Source organism: Hemitrygon akajei, chromosome 5 (genome assembly GCF_048418815.1).
Source record: "Hemitrygon akajei chromosome 5, sHemAka1.3, whole genome shotgun sequence".
Lineage (NCBI taxonomy): Eukaryota > Metazoa > Chordata > Chondrichthyes > Myliobatiformes > Dasyatidae > Hemitrygon > Hemitrygon akajei.
This window is the reverse complement of record NC_133128.1, coordinates 44,155,586-44,172,913: the sequence shown is the minus strand read 5'-3', so window position 1 is coordinate 44,172,913 and position 17,328 is coordinate 44,155,586. Positions and strand designations below refer to the sequence as shown.

The 17,328-nt window shown below is 38.2% G+C and overlaps 1 protein-coding gene across 5 annotated transcripts in view; it reads left to right on the top strand.

Moving 5' to 3' along the window:
* The window catches only part of spag17 (sperm associated antigen 17), a 319,678-nt gene that overhangs the window by 186,945 nt on the left and 115,405 nt on the right, over nt 1-17,328 (top strand). For all 5 annotated transcript variants that reach the window (XM_073045385.1, XM_073045386.1, XM_073045384.1 and 2 more), the window contains 5 exons: nt 5,945-6,136; nt 6,650-6,759; nt 7,519-7,649; nt 10,975-11,108; nt 13,683-13,856. In XM_073045385.1, coding sequence (XP_072901486.1) covers nt 5,945-6,136; nt 6,650-6,759; nt 7,519-7,649; nt 10,975-11,108; nt 13,683-13,856 — 741 coding nt within the window. The remainder of the gene's footprint in view (nt 1-5,944; nt 6,137-6,649; nt 6,760-7,518; nt 7,650-10,974; nt 11,109-13,682; nt 13,857-17,328) is intronic.

The following is a 17,328-nucleotide window of genomic DNA, read 5'->3' as shown; positions in this document are numbered from 1 at the left end:
TGCCAGAAGGAGTACAGTAAATTAGCAGGCCATTGCCATTTAAAAGTGTCTTTCTCCTATGTTCCACCTCACACAATTGAATGTCTCTTAGACAATATTATTATGAAACTGTCTGCATTTAGTATTGCATGTCGTATCATTGGTACTTACAGGGGCTTGCCAACTGAATCAAACTACACTTTTAGCAGGGGTTCCCAACCTGGGGTTCATGTACCCCTCAGTTAATGGTAGGAGTCCATGGCACAAAAAAGGCTGGGAACCTTTGATTTAAAGGATTAATAGTCTGGTATTGCACATGACTTCCTCTTTTGAAGGGAAAGTTGTTTACATTATCCATGTTGATACAGAATGCCAATTTTTCCATAGAGGAATGTTGGTACAGTCAACCAAGAACCCTGACTGTCAAAATACATTCATGAGCTTATGTGGAGCACCAAGAGCTTAAAATGGCAGAAAACTATGGAAGAGTACTGAAAGCATAGAGGTGAAATTTAAAGAGAAACTTGGAAATCAATGTGAGCCTATGAGAAGATACTTGCAAACAAAATTGGACAAAGACATGTTACTATAAATACATGACGAGCAAATATTTGGACTAAGATAAGGGTTAGTTATGGAATAAAGGTTATTTAAGTTCAAAGTAAATTTATTATCAAAGTATATACATGTCACCACATACAACCCTGATATTCATTTTCTTGTAGGCATACTCAGTAAGTCCAAACACCATAATAGAATCAATGAAAGACCATACCCAACAGGGCGGATAAACAACCTGTGTGCAAAAGATAATAAACTGTGCAAATACAAAAGAAAAAAAGAAATAATGATAATAAATAAATAATAAATATCAAGAACATGAGATGAATAGTTCTTGAAAGTAAATTAATAGGGTTGTAGGAACAGTTCAGTGATGGGGCAAGTGAAGTTGGTTCAAGAATCTGATGGTGAAGGGGTAATAATTGTTGCTAAACCTGGTCGTGTGAGTCCTGAGGCTCTTGATGGCAGCCGCATGACCTGAGTGGTGGGGTCCTGATGATAATTATAACCCATATGTAGAGGTGTAGTTATGGGCCTAGCTTTTTAATAAGTATTCTGCCTTCAGAGAAGAACGAGATGACACTAATAATATAGTTAAGGTGGAAGTTTAAATATTGGATGAGATTTTTTTAAAGCAAAACAAGTATTAATGGTTTTAACATATTTGAAAGTGGATAAGTTGTCAGACTGTTAAAAGAAGTATTGGAGGAACTACAGAAGCTCTGAGTATAAATTTACCTAGCTACAACAATGGTGCTAGAGGATTCCTAATATTGTACCATCATTTAAAAATATCTGAAGTGAGAAAGCAAATAATTACAGTTTTTTAACTTTGATAGACAAAATATTGCAATCAATTTTGAGTAATATTAGAGCATATTAGACATCCCACCCTGCAAAAACTCATTTCAGGGAGGTAGCACCACCACCTCCGCCCCCCGCAACCCCATATTCCCCCCTCCCCCCGCCCCCCCGGGTCGACCTCCAAGGGTGTATATGCAAAATACTCAACAAGGAATATATATATATATATATATTCCTTGTTGAGTATTTTGTTGGCAGTCCCAATGCTAAAAGCTAAATGCTAATGCAAATAGCTTTCCTATTTCTTTTGCAAACTTTCCTTGTACTGTGATGTGGCTTGCTTGGCAGATTGGAGCATTTTGCCAGAAGTCTCAACCTCATAACAGACTGTGTCAATGAATTTGTTCATTTTATATTAGCTATGCTAATGAACGAATGACACCTGTTAAGTTCACCTCAACATGTCTTCTACAGTCATTTACCCCACCATGGGCAATAGAAAAGTCACTGTTGCAAACAGTGCAGCGAGCAACACTGTCATTATTTTTGACCCCTATTAGACAGGGATACACTTTAGTGTAGTCTGGGGTGAAATACGTTTTATATTTTCTGTTTTTGGAACACTCTGCCATGGTGCTGCAGGACTCTAAACTGAACTGATGGACAATGAAAGAGAGAAAGGTAAAGCCTGCCCACAGAGAAAACTGATAGGTCTACCTAGCACAAAGAGAGACCAATCAGGATGTTCTCTCTGTCTCTCTCTCACTACGTTTCCCCCCTCTCCCCTCTTCCTCCCTCCTACAGGTCGGTTGTCTGTATAACAGTACAGTACTGGAACAGGCCCTTAGTCCCACAATATCTATGCAGACCATTATGCCAAATTTCGTACATATGGTCCATATCCCTCCATTCCCTGCATGATTATGTGCAGCATATTCAATGTACCCACCACATTCCATGTTTAATAATAAAAAAAATTACCTTGCACCTTTCCTTTAAACTTCCCCTTTTCACTTTAAACCTATATCCATGTCATTTCTACATGGGCAAAAAGACTAAGAATCTGCCATATTTATGACTCTCATAACTTTATGAACCTTTATCAGGTCTCTCCTCGACTTCAAGCTCCCCAAAGAAAACAATCCAAGTTTGGTCAACCTTTCCATATCACTAATACTCCAGTCCAGGCAACATCCTAATGAACCTCTTCTGCACCATCTCCAAAGCCTCCACATGTTCGGCCCAAGATGCTTGTGTCAAGCTTGATACCCAATTAAACTAAATATCTTCTGCCTGCATATGATCCATATCCCTTCATTACCTAAATATTCATGTTTCTGCCTAAAATCCTCTTAAACACTGCTATTATATCTGCTTCCACCAATACCCATGATAGCTCATACCAGACACCTGACACTCTCTGTGTGGGGGGTGGGGGGGAAACCTTGCCTTGTACATCACCCTTCAAAAATTTTTGTCAAGGTCCCAGCAATCTCCCCTCAAATTCAAGTTTATTACTACTGACATATGTTGTGAAATTTGTTGTTTTGTGGCAGCAGCACATTGTAATACATAAAATTATACTCTTGCATTTCTCAATGATTAGAGATAGATTCCGTCAGACCCTGGATACTTATCCACCACCTTGTTCTTTATTAGACTTAGCTCTACTTCTTCCTTGCTCAACATACTCTAGATTATTAGCTTCCCTTTATAATCTCATTGCCCTCTCTTGTTCTTCTCCTTGGTGAATATCAATGTGAAGTACTCTTTCAGTACCTTGCCCATACCCTCTGGCTCCAGGCATAAATTCTCTCCTTTATTCTTGAGTGGTCCTACTTCCTTTTGCTTTCTTTCCTCTTTTTAATGTACATACTGTATAAAATATCTTTGGATTTTCCTTAATTCTTCTCATTTTGGCCCTCCTAATTTACTTCGAGTTCTTTCCTGCTTTCCTTATACTCCTTAAGGGCACTGTCTGATGTCTGCTTCTAAAATCTTACATCTTCCTTTTTATTTTTATCAAATTTTCAATATTTCCCATCATCTACAGTTCCCTTACCTTGTCATCTTTGTTGTCCTCCTTACTGGAACATTGCCAGACTTGAATTCTGATCTGCTGGCCTTTAAACAACTCCCACTGTCAGGCTATAAGTAATATTATAATCCTTAATTCCAAAAGACACAGATATTGGCATGGATTTGTTAAGGGAAAGTTTTGTCTTATGAATTTAATTGAATTTTTTGAGGATGCAAATGGTGTTTGATGTGGGTGGAGCATTTGATGAAGTTCACAATGATTTTATAGACTCGCAACCTTCAACCTGGTCAAAAAAAAGTAAATGCCCATAAAATCCAAAGAAGAAAGGAAAATTGGATCTAAAACTGACTTAGTGGCAGAAAGTAAGGGCAACACATGGCAGATGCTTTTGTGACTGTAAAGCTTTTCCTGATAAGTTCCGCACACATTCCTTTGCTTTTCATAATATTAATAATTGAAATGAAGGGTTACAATTTTTTTAAATAAAACATTTATAGGTGACGCAAAATTTGGCCAGGTTATTGGCAGTGAGGGGAAAGTGACTACAAAAACATAGATGATGGGATCAGTTGGGTGGTGAAATGAAATTCACTTTGGAGAAATGTGACAATATATTTTTTGAAAGGTGCATGTGGCAAAGAAATATACAAAAAATGCAGAATATTGTGTGGTGTGGTGGAACAGGGGCCTTGCAATGTTAATCAACAGATAAGAAGCAGATTTTTTTTAAACAAAGCACAAGAGAAGCTTTTGCATAGGATTCTAAGATTCAAAGTACATTTATTATCAAAGTATGTATGCAGAATACAACATACTGAGAATAGTCTTCCCCACAGACAGCCACAAAACAAAAACACCATGGAAACCGTTCAAAAATTCAGCACACCCATGTGCAAAAAGAAAACAAATTGCACAAACAGCAACAAAAAAAATGAAAAACACAATATAAAACACAAAATTAAAAGATTCCAGGCATATTCAGTTCAGCTCAGTATTCATTATCTGCAGACTGCCTGGATTCGAAGTTACCCAAAATAACAACAAAAAAAGAAGTGATCAGAAAGCAGAAACACATCGTAGTATGAACTACAGAATCCAATCCACAAACTGTGTAGAATAATCCTTTCCAAGACCCAGAACCTGGCATCATCCACTGATAGGACTGAGGGAGAGAAAGAGATCATTCAAACACAAGGACCCTCCTCTGGCATCAGTGTGCAAGAGGTGGAAAGATGGCACTGTACACTCTCTTGCCTTCCGCACTCAGCTCAATGTTTTCAATCTTCCTCAGTGCCTTAATTGGCAAGATCTGTGAGAAATGGAGCTCTCCAGGCTTATTGATCTCGAGTCTTCGAGTCTGCATGACTCACAGAGCACCCCCCCCCCCCCCGGAGAAAGCAAAGCGCCAGATAACTCAATGAGCTCGAAAATACACCACCAAAATGCTGATGAAAGGCTCCAACAGTAGCAGAACTACATATGAAAGAAAAAGATGTAAAAGAAATGAAAGAAATAATTTCTTGAACCATCGGGGGGAATATCACCCTGGTCACATTATCCACTGGTGCCATCTTCTTCTGGAAACCAAAACCAGAATGTAGCCAAAGTTTAGAATATAAAAGCAGTAAGGTAATGCTGGAACTACATATATCTGTGGTTCTATCATAGCTTGGGCGCAATTCTGAGTAGCACATTATAGGAAAAATGTGATTGTACCAGAGAGGGTATAAGGAAACATGAGGATGATGAATAATAATTGTGTAAAGATTCATCAAGGTGGGTTTATTTTCTTTGGAACAAAGGAAGACTTAATTGAAGGGTTTGAAAAAGAAGTTCCCAACCTGAGGTCCACAGATCCCTCAGTTAGTAGTAGGGGACCATGGCATTAAATGGAAAGGAGCTACTTCCTCTAACAGAAGAATCAAAACAAAATATTGGTTCAAGGGTTAGAGGTAAAAATGGGAAACTGGTGGTCGTCTGGAGTTCACAGCTTGAAAAGGCAGTAGAGGTAGAAACTCTCAGCACCTTTAAAACACATAGAGGTGTAGTCCTAGGCAATACACAAAATGCTGGAGGAATTCAGCAGGCCAGGCAGCAGCTATGGAAAAGAGGAAACAGTCTATGCCTCGTGCCAAAACCTTTTATCAGGTCTCGCCCTGAGGCATTGACTGTTTGCTCGTTTGCATAGATGCTGCCTGGTCTGCTGAGTCCCTCCAGCATTTTGTGTTTTGCTTTGGATTTCCAGCATCTGCAGATTTTCTCGTTTTCATAATGATGTGCACACTAGACCTTGTTACCTGCAGGATAAGGATGATGTGATACAAGGTGTCATTAGTCTAGGCAGTTCTTTCTTGGCTGATGCAAATACATTCTGACTGTCACAGATTTGCAATGTTCTTACAGATTGTGTGTTTAGATTTGAAGGGCTAAGAAGTCTGTCTGCTTTGTTCTTCGGTAAATTAGTGTTTTTTGGCCTGGGAAAAGCAAGCTTCCTTCTTGAACAGAATAACTTTCAATGCTGACACTTTACTCGGCTTACTTTTTGTTTTTGCATTTCAGGTTTTTCCAGCAAGTGTAGGGAGTCTTTTAATTGACCAGGATGGATGTGCTCTATACACATCGGGAACTAATAATGATATTGTAAAACACCCTACTATCATTCCTACAGAACTTCAGCCTGGTGCTTATTTTATGAAATGTAACTCACCAATTATCTGTGAGGTCATGGATCCTGAGAGAAATTATTTCCAGGTGATGTAATATACAATTAAAATTCTGTGCTCAACTCACCTAGTTTTTATGTCCCAGTCATAAGCATCTTATCCAACTGATTAAATGCTAAAATGAATAAAATAGTAATTCAAGGAAGAATTATTTTGGTTATAATGATGATTAAAAGATTGTGTGTGTTGTCATGGCAACATTCTATTTTAACTTGCATTAAGTGTTCTGAGAGTTCCCCATAATAAATCAAGGTTCACAGGAATTTTGCTCTGGGTAAATTATTGGTCCGAGTCTTTTGTTGAGCAAGAATGATTAGAAGGGAATGGAGAAATTGCAAACTGTAGTTTCTGATGAAGTTAATATGATGAATAATATTGCCACATCTGGAATAACATTTGTATAATAAAGCTGTTCTACTCTATTTTTAATAACATTTTGTATTATAAAAACTTCTGTTATCAGTAACTGTTACAAATTCATATACAGTATGGCAAATGAAGGTATAAGGATAATTCAAGCTTGTTTCATTTTATGCATTAGGTAATGTTAGATGGGAATATATTTGCTGCAATCCACAGTGACAAACAAAAGAGAAAGGATGACCAAAGGATTAAAGATGAACCCATCACTTATACCAAACATGCCCCAAGGTGTGTTACAAATTTACATTGTTTTTTACTTGAAAGAATTTTATAAGACAGTCAGCGCATAGCACCCACACATAGAATATGTTAAATATCCGAGCTTTTGTCTGTAAAGGCCAATAGATCAATAGTGTATATTTCAGATCTGCCCCAAATCCATTTTAGTTTTACATGTTCGTCCATTAATATAAATGAAGTTTGGAAACATTGATCTACCAACTCCACAACAGTTATTAATGCTTGAATGGGTTTTTGATCCCGTTTAATACTGTTTCTATTTTTATGATCTTAGGATAGTAGTTGGTTCACTAAATTAAATAGAAGACACTATTGCTTCTCTGGCAGAAATATAAAATTAAAACTAACTAAATGTATCTGGGTATCTTTGGGTTTTGAGGGATTGATGACGGCTAATCTAAATATGATTCAAGTATCTGCCCATTTGGACATTTCTTTTGATTATCATTTGAAAATATAAACCTAGTGTTGCACTGCTGGATTTGCAACATCAATGCTTGTTAGACATTATTTCTTTGGTAGTTGTCATACTTATTCAGTCATATGACTTGTTCTGCATATTGATACCTCCCTAAATTAGATCCATAATTCAGCAATATTGCAACTGCATATGTGATTCCATCCTGTTGACGGTGGCTAGCTGTGTACCTTGGGCTTGTGTCACCACATAACTAGCAGTTGTATTGTCCTTTAAGTTGTAATATGAAATATATACCTAATGTAACATTGATTTGTTTCAAACTTCAGATTGTTTATTCTGCATGCCGATGGCTCAGGAACTGAATTACTACGATCAAGTGTTGTAGAAGAATACATATATCAAGCATCCTCCAATTCAACTACTGCAGTTTTGAAAGAACAATTGCCAGAATATCCAGGTCTCAAGACAAATACTAAGATTTTTTTTGGTCTTGTTCTGAAGCACACTTACTGTAAAGTTACACAACTGTTGTGATTTACTTCATAGTAATTTCGACTACAATGTGTTTGGCTATTTTGGTAGCTGCAGCACTTCAGCATAATTATTTGTTTTTCCTTAAGTATATGAAGTGCTTTTCCTCTGCATATTTCAACTTCTCTAATGTACGGGTTCCCAACCTGGTGTACATGGACCCTTTGCTTAATGGTAAGGGTCCATGACGTTTGGGAGCCCCTGCTCTAATGAATATTACTTTCATATTTATGTATTATTACATTAATCTTGATTAATCAGACAGATGTTAGAACTTGAGTTTGAGAAGTTAGAGGTACAACAAGTGTAGGCAGGATGGTGGTTAAAGCAGTGCAATGCTCCTCCTTAAGGAGATGTGAGATTTCAGGGTAATTAAAAGTCTCCCTGATGACTGCATCTACTGGAAGTGCACCCAACTTCAGCTCCTGACTGACAAGGTCAAGGAACTGGATCTGAAGCTGAATGTACTCAGGACCATTTGGGAGGCTGAAAACGTCATAGATAAGACTTTTACTGAGGTGGTCACCCCAGAGTGCAGGCTTCAGATAGTAGATGGGTGACCACCCACCAGGAGAAGTAAGGGGAATAAGCAGTCAGTGCTAATCCCTTCAGCAACAAATACACCCAAATGCCAGTGAGAGCATGAATAGGATAATTTGGTAGATGAATGTGTAGCTGAGGAATTGCTACAGGGAGCAAGGTTTCAGATTTCTGGTTCATTAGGATTTCTTCTGGGAAAGGTATGAACTGTACAAAAAGGAAGGATTACACCTGAACCGAAAGGGACCAGTTACTTGCAGGCAGGTTTGCTAGAGCAGTTGAGGAGTGTTAAAAGTAATTTGGGAACTGGAGTGATATGGCTGAGGATGGAGTAGTTGATATTCAAGTAGATGCAGGGTATAGTGATTCTGTGAGGAAGAACAAGCAAGTGATAGGACAAAATTACAGTCAGTGGGATGAGTTGTAGCATAACATAGGGGCAAAATCAAAAAGAGTGATGAATACAGGACTGAAGGTGTTATACTTGAATGCAGTCAGTATACAGAGTAAGGTAGATGATCTATAGTGCATTTAGAGATTGGCAGGTATGACTTTGTGGGAATCACTGAGTCATTGCTATGAGAAGATCATAGTTAACCTCTAAGGATACACATTGTGTTAAAAGGACAGGCAGGTAGGCTGAGTGGGAGTAGTGGCTCTGTTGGTAACAATTAAATCAAATCCTTAGAAAGACGTGACATAGAATCGGAAGATGTAGAATCATTGTGGGTAAAGTTATGAAACTGCAAGGATGAAAAAACCCAGATGTGAGTTATATACAGGCTTTCAAGCAGTAGCCAGAATGTGGAGTACAAATTATAATGGGGGATAGAAAAGGCATGTAAAAGGGTCAATGTTATGATAGTTTGGGGGGATTTTAATACACATATTGATTAGGAAAATCAGGTTGGTTCTGGACCCCAAGAAAGGAAATTTGTAGAATGTATAGGATATAGCTTTTTAGCAGTTTTGGTTGAGCCCAGTAGGAGAAAGCAATTATGGTTTGATTGTTGTGTAATGAACCAGATTTGATTAGGACACTTAAGGTAAAGGGACTGTTAGGAGGCAGTGATCATAATATGATCAAATTCGCCCTGCAGTTTGAGAGGGAGCAGGCAAACTCAGAAGTATCATTATTACAATGGTGTAAAGGAAATTCCAGAGGCATGAGAGAGGAGTTGGCTAAAGCCGATTGGAAGGGGACAAAATGAGGGTTGACGACAGAACAGCAATGGCTGGAGTTTCTTGGGGGCAGTTCAGAAGACACAGGATAGATGCATCCCAAAGATGAAGAAGTATTCTGAAAGGAGAATGGCTGACAAGGAAGTCAAAGGCAGTGCAAAAGGGAGAGCATATAATATAGCAAAAATTAGTGCCAAGTTAGAAGATTTGGATGCTTTTAAAAACCAACAGAAGGCAACCAAAAAAACACAGAGAGAGAAAAGATGAAATATAAAGGTAAGCCAACCAAAAATATAAAAGAGGATACCAATTTTTTTTCAGATATATGAAGTGTAAAAGAGAGGAGAGAGTGGATATTGGACTGCTGGAGAGTTAGTAATGGTGGACAAAGAAATAGCAAATCAAGTTAATAAGTACTTTGCATCAGTCTTCACTGGAAGACACTCATAGTATACTAGAAATTCTAGAGCGTCAGTGGGCAAGAGTTAGTGTTGTTGCTATTACTAAGGAGAAGGTGCTTGGGAAGTTAAAAAGTCTGAAGTTAGGTAAATCACCTGGACCAGATGGGCTACACTCCAGGTTTATAAAAGAGGTAGATAAAGAGATTGTGGAGGACTGGAAAATTGCAAATGTCAATCCACTCTTTCAGATGGGAGGGAGGCAGAAGAAAAGAAGTTATTGACCTGTTGACATGATTTGATTTTAATGATTGGGAAGATGTTGGAGTCCATTATTAAGGAACACACACAAAATGCTGGAAGAACTCAGCAGGCCAGGCAGCATCCATGGAAAAGAGTAAACAGCTGGTATTTCGTGCCAAGACCCTTCATCCACTATTAAAGATGAGGTTTCGGAGTTCTTAGAGCCACATTATAAAGTAGGCTAAAGTCAGCATCGTTTCCTTAAGGAGAAATCTTACCTGACAAATCTGTTGGAATTCTTTGAGGAAATAACAGGCAGTATAGACAAAGGAATATCAGTGGATGCTGTTTGCTTGGATTTTCAGAAGGCCTTTGACAAGGTGTTGCACATGAAGCTGCTTAACAAGATGAGAGCCCATGGTATTGCAAGAAAGACACTAGCATGGATAGAAGATTGGCTGATTGGTAGGAGGCAAAGAGTGGGAATAAAGAGGCCTATTCTGGTTAACTGCCGGTGGCTAGAGGTGCTCTGCAGGAGTTGGTATTAGGACTGCTTCTTTTCACACTTTATGTCAGTGGTTTGGATGATGAATTACTAGAAAGAAATCCTGTGAGTTATTCAAAGTGAACATTAACAATCCATATAAGAAACTTAAATAGCCAAGGCTATTATATCTTACTATGGATGGGCAATAGTGAGAAGAATTTCCTTTGCAAAAGTAATCAATTATATTCTAGTGCTTACAATGTAGTTTTAAAGTTAGTTGGTATTTAATAATGTAAGTATTTAACTTCTGGATAAAGATTATAACCCATGTGTGGAGGTGTGGTGGATACAGGTCTTCATTTCTTTTAATGTTTACTTTTTATCATCTCTCCTATGAATAGGTGTATTGGGTATTACTTTTCTCAAGCCATCCACCAGGGATGTTGGATCACGCTGGCTTATTAAGAAAGATACAGCTGATATTATTCCACCTAACCTTCAATCAAGAAAATGGAACACTTTTCCTCAAAGAGAGGTGCCGCTAGTTCTTTCAAAGAATAATTTAGTTTAATACTAAAGATTGTTGTCAGTCATTTTTGTTGACAATTCCTTCTTACAGAGTTCTGTTTGTACTTAACTAATTTGAAAGAAACTTCATTTGAAAACTTGTGTTAAATTACTTATTTCACTTATCCCATATGTGCATCATAAAAGGTATAATGCTATAGTTTTTTTAATCTTTATATGCACTTGTCTACTTATGCATTTTGGAAACTATGAATAACTATTCTATCAAAAATTTAAGAAGTGGCGTTTAAAATATGTTATCAAATATCTTAATGGATGTGTTTTGTATGATATGGTGCGCAAGCATTCATTTTGGTTTTGTTCTATACCAACTGTTGCAAATTCCAATCCCATTTTCTTGCAAGTACTCATCCTCAAAAACAATGTTTGTTTGGGCACAAGGAGAATCTATTAACTGAAAATTATCTTTGTTGGTTCACTAAAAAACCTACTTTCAAGTTATACAAAACTACACGTCTGGGAACAACCACTAGGTTTTTCTGACCCTCTCTGAATAGAGAAGTTATTACCCATGAAGAAGAGTTCATACTGGTTAGGCTTTCCTCTTGATCTTGAACTCACACAAAAGCCTAAAAGCATGTAACACCAAGGTCGAGGACAGTTTCTACCCTACTGTTATAAGTCTATTGAAGTTCAAAGTAAGTGTATTCCCAAAGTACATGGGTATATGTCACCATATACAACCCTGAGATTTATTTTCTTGCCAGCAATCACAGTAAATATAAGAAACTCAGTAGAATCAATGAAAGACCACAAAAGGATGGACAGTGGCCAATGTGCAAAAAATATACAAAAAGAAAGAAAAGGAAAAAAAACAATAATAATAAATAAGCAATTAATACCAAGAACGTGAGATGAAGAGTCCTTGAAGTTGATTTCGTGGTTCCCTGATGTGATAAGTTTGGACTCTTGGCCATCTACCTTGTTATGATCTTGCAATTTATTGTTTACCTGAAATGCACTTTCTCTATAGCTGCTACACTTCATTCTGCATTGTTACTGTTTTACCTTGTTCTATCTCAGTACACTATATAATGATTAGATTTCTATAACAGTATGGAAGACTAGCTTTTCACTGTATCTCAGAACATGTGATAATAGTAGTCACCAGAGTTTTCACTGTTTCTGTGCCCTGCAGTTATTCTCATTCTTACCCAGATCAATTCTGTTGGGTCCGATTCATCTGGCTGGCCCATGTCAGCTTCTCATTGGATCTGGGCTAAGGCTACGAGCAGCATTACTTTATTATCCAATTCAATTTGACTTTCCATTCCTTTTCTGACATGTCTATCCATGACATACTCAACTGCCATGATGAGGCCAAGCTCAAGCTGGAGGTGCAGCACCTCATGTTCCGTCTTGGTAGCCACCAACATGATGGCATAAACATCAATTACTTCAACTTCTGATAATTTCTTCCCCCATTCTCTTTCACTTTTCTACAATTCCCCATTCTGGGCCAAGCATGTATGTCTTTCTCACACAGCGATGACTGCGCTGGTTTGGCCACGTCCGTCGCATGCAGGATGGCCGCATCCCCAAGGACATCCTATGAGGAGAACTCGCCGCAAGATCCTGGCCCATAGGGCGCCCACTGCTGCATTACAGGGACATTTGTAAACGTGACCTGAAGTCTGCTGATATCAAGGTGGACACTTGGGAAGAGACAGTTGCAAATCGCTGCACCTGGAGACAGGCCGTACGTACAGGCATTACCAATGCAGAGGAAAAACGAGCTCAACTGTAGTCGAACAGAAGAGAGAGAAGGAAAGCTGCGGCAGTCACTACCAGCTGCAGCCATCAGCCTTTGTGTGCAGCAGCTGTGCCAAGGACTGCCGCTCAAGAATCAGCTTATTCAGCCACAGCCAATGCTGTTCCACACCCGATTGAGTCCTAAACCAGGCGCATCCATTGTCTACTTAGACAGACGGAGCCATTAATCATTTATTAATTAATTAATTAGATAGGGCAGATTGCAGGAAATTATTCCCCATATCAGACGCAGATAAAACTAGAGGACATAGACTCAGGGTAAAGCATAAGATATTTAGAGCAGGATCTTCTCATTCAGAGAACAGTAAATATCTGGAATGCATTGTCTAAGAAATCAGTGGAAACAGAGTCACTACTGTCAATGCAGACAGCATTTATTAAGTGTCTAGTTGAGCACTCTCGGGCATAGAAAGCTACAGCCCAGCTGCTGAAAGATGGGATTAATGCAGATGGGTGCCCTCTGGTCAGTGTGGAAGTGATGAGACGAATGGCCTAATGGACTGTTTCCAGACTTTATGACTAACTACCCAGGCTTTTTCAGCAAATAAGTAATCACTTTTTATTTTAAAAGAATAAGTTAGTTTGAATTCTGACCCAGATTCAGAATTTAATGTACATCTGTTTGGTTACATAGTGAAATTTTCCACATTTTTACATGGAGATTGTTCTAAATAATAAAAGATGAAGTGATGGCAGGTGCAAAAAGTTTCACTTCCTCTTGCCTCTTTTTGTTTTTTAATGTATCCAGTGCAAGGTACCAGGGCCTCCTATTGGCATGCAGCCCTGTGATCAACAAGTGCAACAAGCAGAATCCCCATCTCCGGCTGTATTAAAGTGTCCTGCGGTTCTAGAAGTCCGTCAACTTTTTCAACATGAGCCCATAAACAGAGAAATGCAATTGAAAATGCAGACCTGCCTTAAGGTATCTCATTCAAATATTTTTCAGGCTGAATTGCAGAACAAAGTGAAATGCTTAATAGTTTCACCAGAGTATCTGTTCAGTTCCTGTAGAGATATGTCAGACTTAAAAATGAATATTCAAATATGAAGCCATGTAATGTGAAGCCTTCAAATTCTGACCACAGGCAAAGCAATCATTCAGTACTGGAAGATTTGCGTATTATGAGGAAGAATACATAGATTAGCAGGACAGTTCTGGATCTAAAAGCATTTCACAGCTTAAAGAACAGACAGCATCATTGATTTAGTGAAATAATGTTCAGCAAAGGTTCATAATGAATTAGTAGAAACGTTGCATGACAGCAGGCCAAAGAAAAAAAACTAAATTGCATTGATATGTAGTATCGCTGTACTTCAAGATGAACCATCCGGGGAGAATGAATGTAGATGACAAATAAACAGTGCCAGTGCAATGCCCCAATATCTATTGTAATCTTAGCAATACAGGCTAAATAAAAAGGTGTATTTTGTAATATTGACTGTCAGCATGAATCCATTTAATTCTGTTTAAGCCCTAACACTGCTTTTTTTAAAAATAATTAATTAACAACACTGCTTGTGAAATCAAGTTATCATTTTCCATAAGACTCTCTCTGCCAGATTTTACCTGTAAAAGCTGTGCAGCTACTTTGCTTGAAAAGAGGATCCCTATTTCCTCACAAGGCTAAGGAACTTCAGCATGTCCTTAAAGACGCTCACCAATTTTTATAGCTGCAGCTTAGAAAGCATCCTGTCTGGCTGAATCACAGCTTGGTATGCAGAACACAATAACAATTGAGGAGTTCAGAATCAAGTTATATCAGAGGGATAGGAAGGTAGGCAGAAGGAGTGGTGTGGCTCTACTTGTAAAGATGTGACATATGATTGGAAGATGTTGAATCCTTGTGGGTTGAGTTACAAAACTGCAAGGAGTTACAAAAGGACATTGATGACAATTATATACAGGCCTCCCAACAGTTGCTGGGAGGTGGACTACAGATTACAACAGGGAAATAGAAAAGGCAAGTCAAAAGGACAGTGTTATGGGAGATTTTAACATGCAGGTCAATTGGAAAAATAGAATGGTGTAATAGATCTCGAGAGTGAGTTTGTTGAATGCCTAGGAGATGGCTTTTTAATGGACAATATTAAACTTTTAATTAAATCGGTGCATAGCATAACCATACAGAATTGTTGTCCGAGTATGTTACTTTCAGACATTTTAAGGTGCCGAGGTCAAGTACTTTTTGAGACAACTGTGAATGAGAATTGGTGGATTTAAGTTGCACTGAAGAGATTTGGCCACTAAATCTAGGTCACTCAGTGCAGTACGGAGGGTGGTGCTTAATATTGCAGAGGCTGGTTGCTAGGTGAGGTGAGGTTAAACAACTTCTTCTTCAAGGTGAGATAAAACTTAAACATGGCACTTTTCAAACAACAACATGGAAGGTCTTGGGTTACAAGGCAATATTAACCATCATCATCTCATTCATCATCACGGGAATAGATTATTTTGTGCTACATAAAAACTGATGACTGAGTTTCTTACATGTTAATAGTGATAACATGCAAAATTATTTCATTGAGTTGGAAGCATTTAAATGATAATGAAAAAATCGACAAAAAGTTGCAATCCCCAAGAAGGCTGCCCTTTAATCGGTAGAGTTAATAGTTTCTTTAATTTAGTGACAATTAGTACATGATGAGTGTTTCCAGGGAATTAGCTTTCAGTGCATTGTTGAATAATTAACTGGATATTAATCACTTTGCAAATATAGAATCTGCAGTTTTGGGAAGAGGAACATTAATGACTTTAAACTCCTGATTTGGATAATATGCTTTGGAAAATTATTTTTGCCAAAACAATTCTTTGGCTTGAACTGTTGGCTTCCTGGATCACTGCAGGATATAATTTCACTAACACAAGTGATCCTGCAGATACTAGAAATCTCGAGCAACACACACAAAATGCTAGAGAAACTCAGCAAGTCGTGTAGCATCTATAGGGAATAAACCATCGCGGTTTCAAGCTGAGACCATTCATTAGTACTTGAAAAGTAGAAACCAGAAATGGAAGGTGGGGTGAGGGAAAGGAATACAAGCTGGTAGGTAATAAGTGAGACCATGTGAAGGGGAAAATAGCTGACTGAGGGAGGAGAGATACGAAGTAAGAACCTGGGAGGGGATAGGTGGATGAGATAAAGGGCTGAAGAAGATCTAATCTAATAGGAGAGGATAGTGGACCATGGTAGAAAGAAGGAAGAGGGCACCAGAGGAAGGTAATGGGCAGGTAAGGAGAAGAGAGTGAGAAGGAATCAAAATCGGGCATGGAAAAAAAGGGAAGATGAGGGGCTGAAATTACCATAAACTAGAGAAATTTGCATGCCATCAGGTTGAGGACTACTCAGACAGAATATGAGGTGTTGCTCCTCCAACCTGAGTGTGGTCTCATCATGGTAGAAAGGAGGCCATGGACCAACATGTTGAATGGGATTGGGAAGTTGAATTTAAATAGGTGGCTACTGGGAAATCATGTCTTTTTTGGCAGAAGGTGCTGAATAAAGCAGTCCCCCAATCAGCGTCAGGTCTCTGTGATAGCATAGCAGTTAGTGCGATGCTATTACAGCTCAGGAGATTCTGGAGTTCGGAGTTCAATTCCGGCACCATTCTGTAAGGAGTCTCTGTATGTCATCCCATGGAATCCATGGGTTTTCTCCAAGTCCTCTGGTTTCCTCCCATAGTCCAAAGATATAGCAGGTAGCTTAATTGGTTATTGTAAATTGTCCCATAATTAGGTTAGGGTTAATAGGGTTTATCAGAGGGTTGCTGGGGTAGCGTGAATCGAAGGGCCAGAAGAGACTACTCCTTGCTGTATCACTAAATAAATAAATATATATATAAATACTTTAACATTATCATCATATATTTTAATGGAAAAATTTTCAAGTACTGATACCAAAAGATTCCTCAACAAAATGTAGCGTTTTTGAGACATCATTTTATTGAATCTTGAGCATCAACTCCTTTAAATTACAGATCCAACATAGAGAGCAACAGCAAGTGGATGTCCCTTTTTATTCTGGAGACTGAATAATTTATAGTGGTTCATCTCTTTCACCAAGTAAGACAAGAGTAAAAGAAACTTTGACAAAATTTCTACCCTCCCAGAAAATGTCTCAATAATGTTAGAATAGTATTCAAATATGCAGTTTGTTAAATTAGATGCCAAAGTAGAGAGCATATGCAAACAGAATCAGGAACAGTCTAACCTTCATTTGCAGTCAGTCATGAAAGGTTAGAACAAGCAAGGTAAATGTTTTTTTCACAGGCATATTGGCCTATCCCAATAGAAGTCAACAACTATTTTCTCCACCATAGATTTATACAACCAGCACCAAAATTGAAGGAAAGCTTCTTTATGATACATAAGAATCTTAGCAAATTTTAAGCTTGAA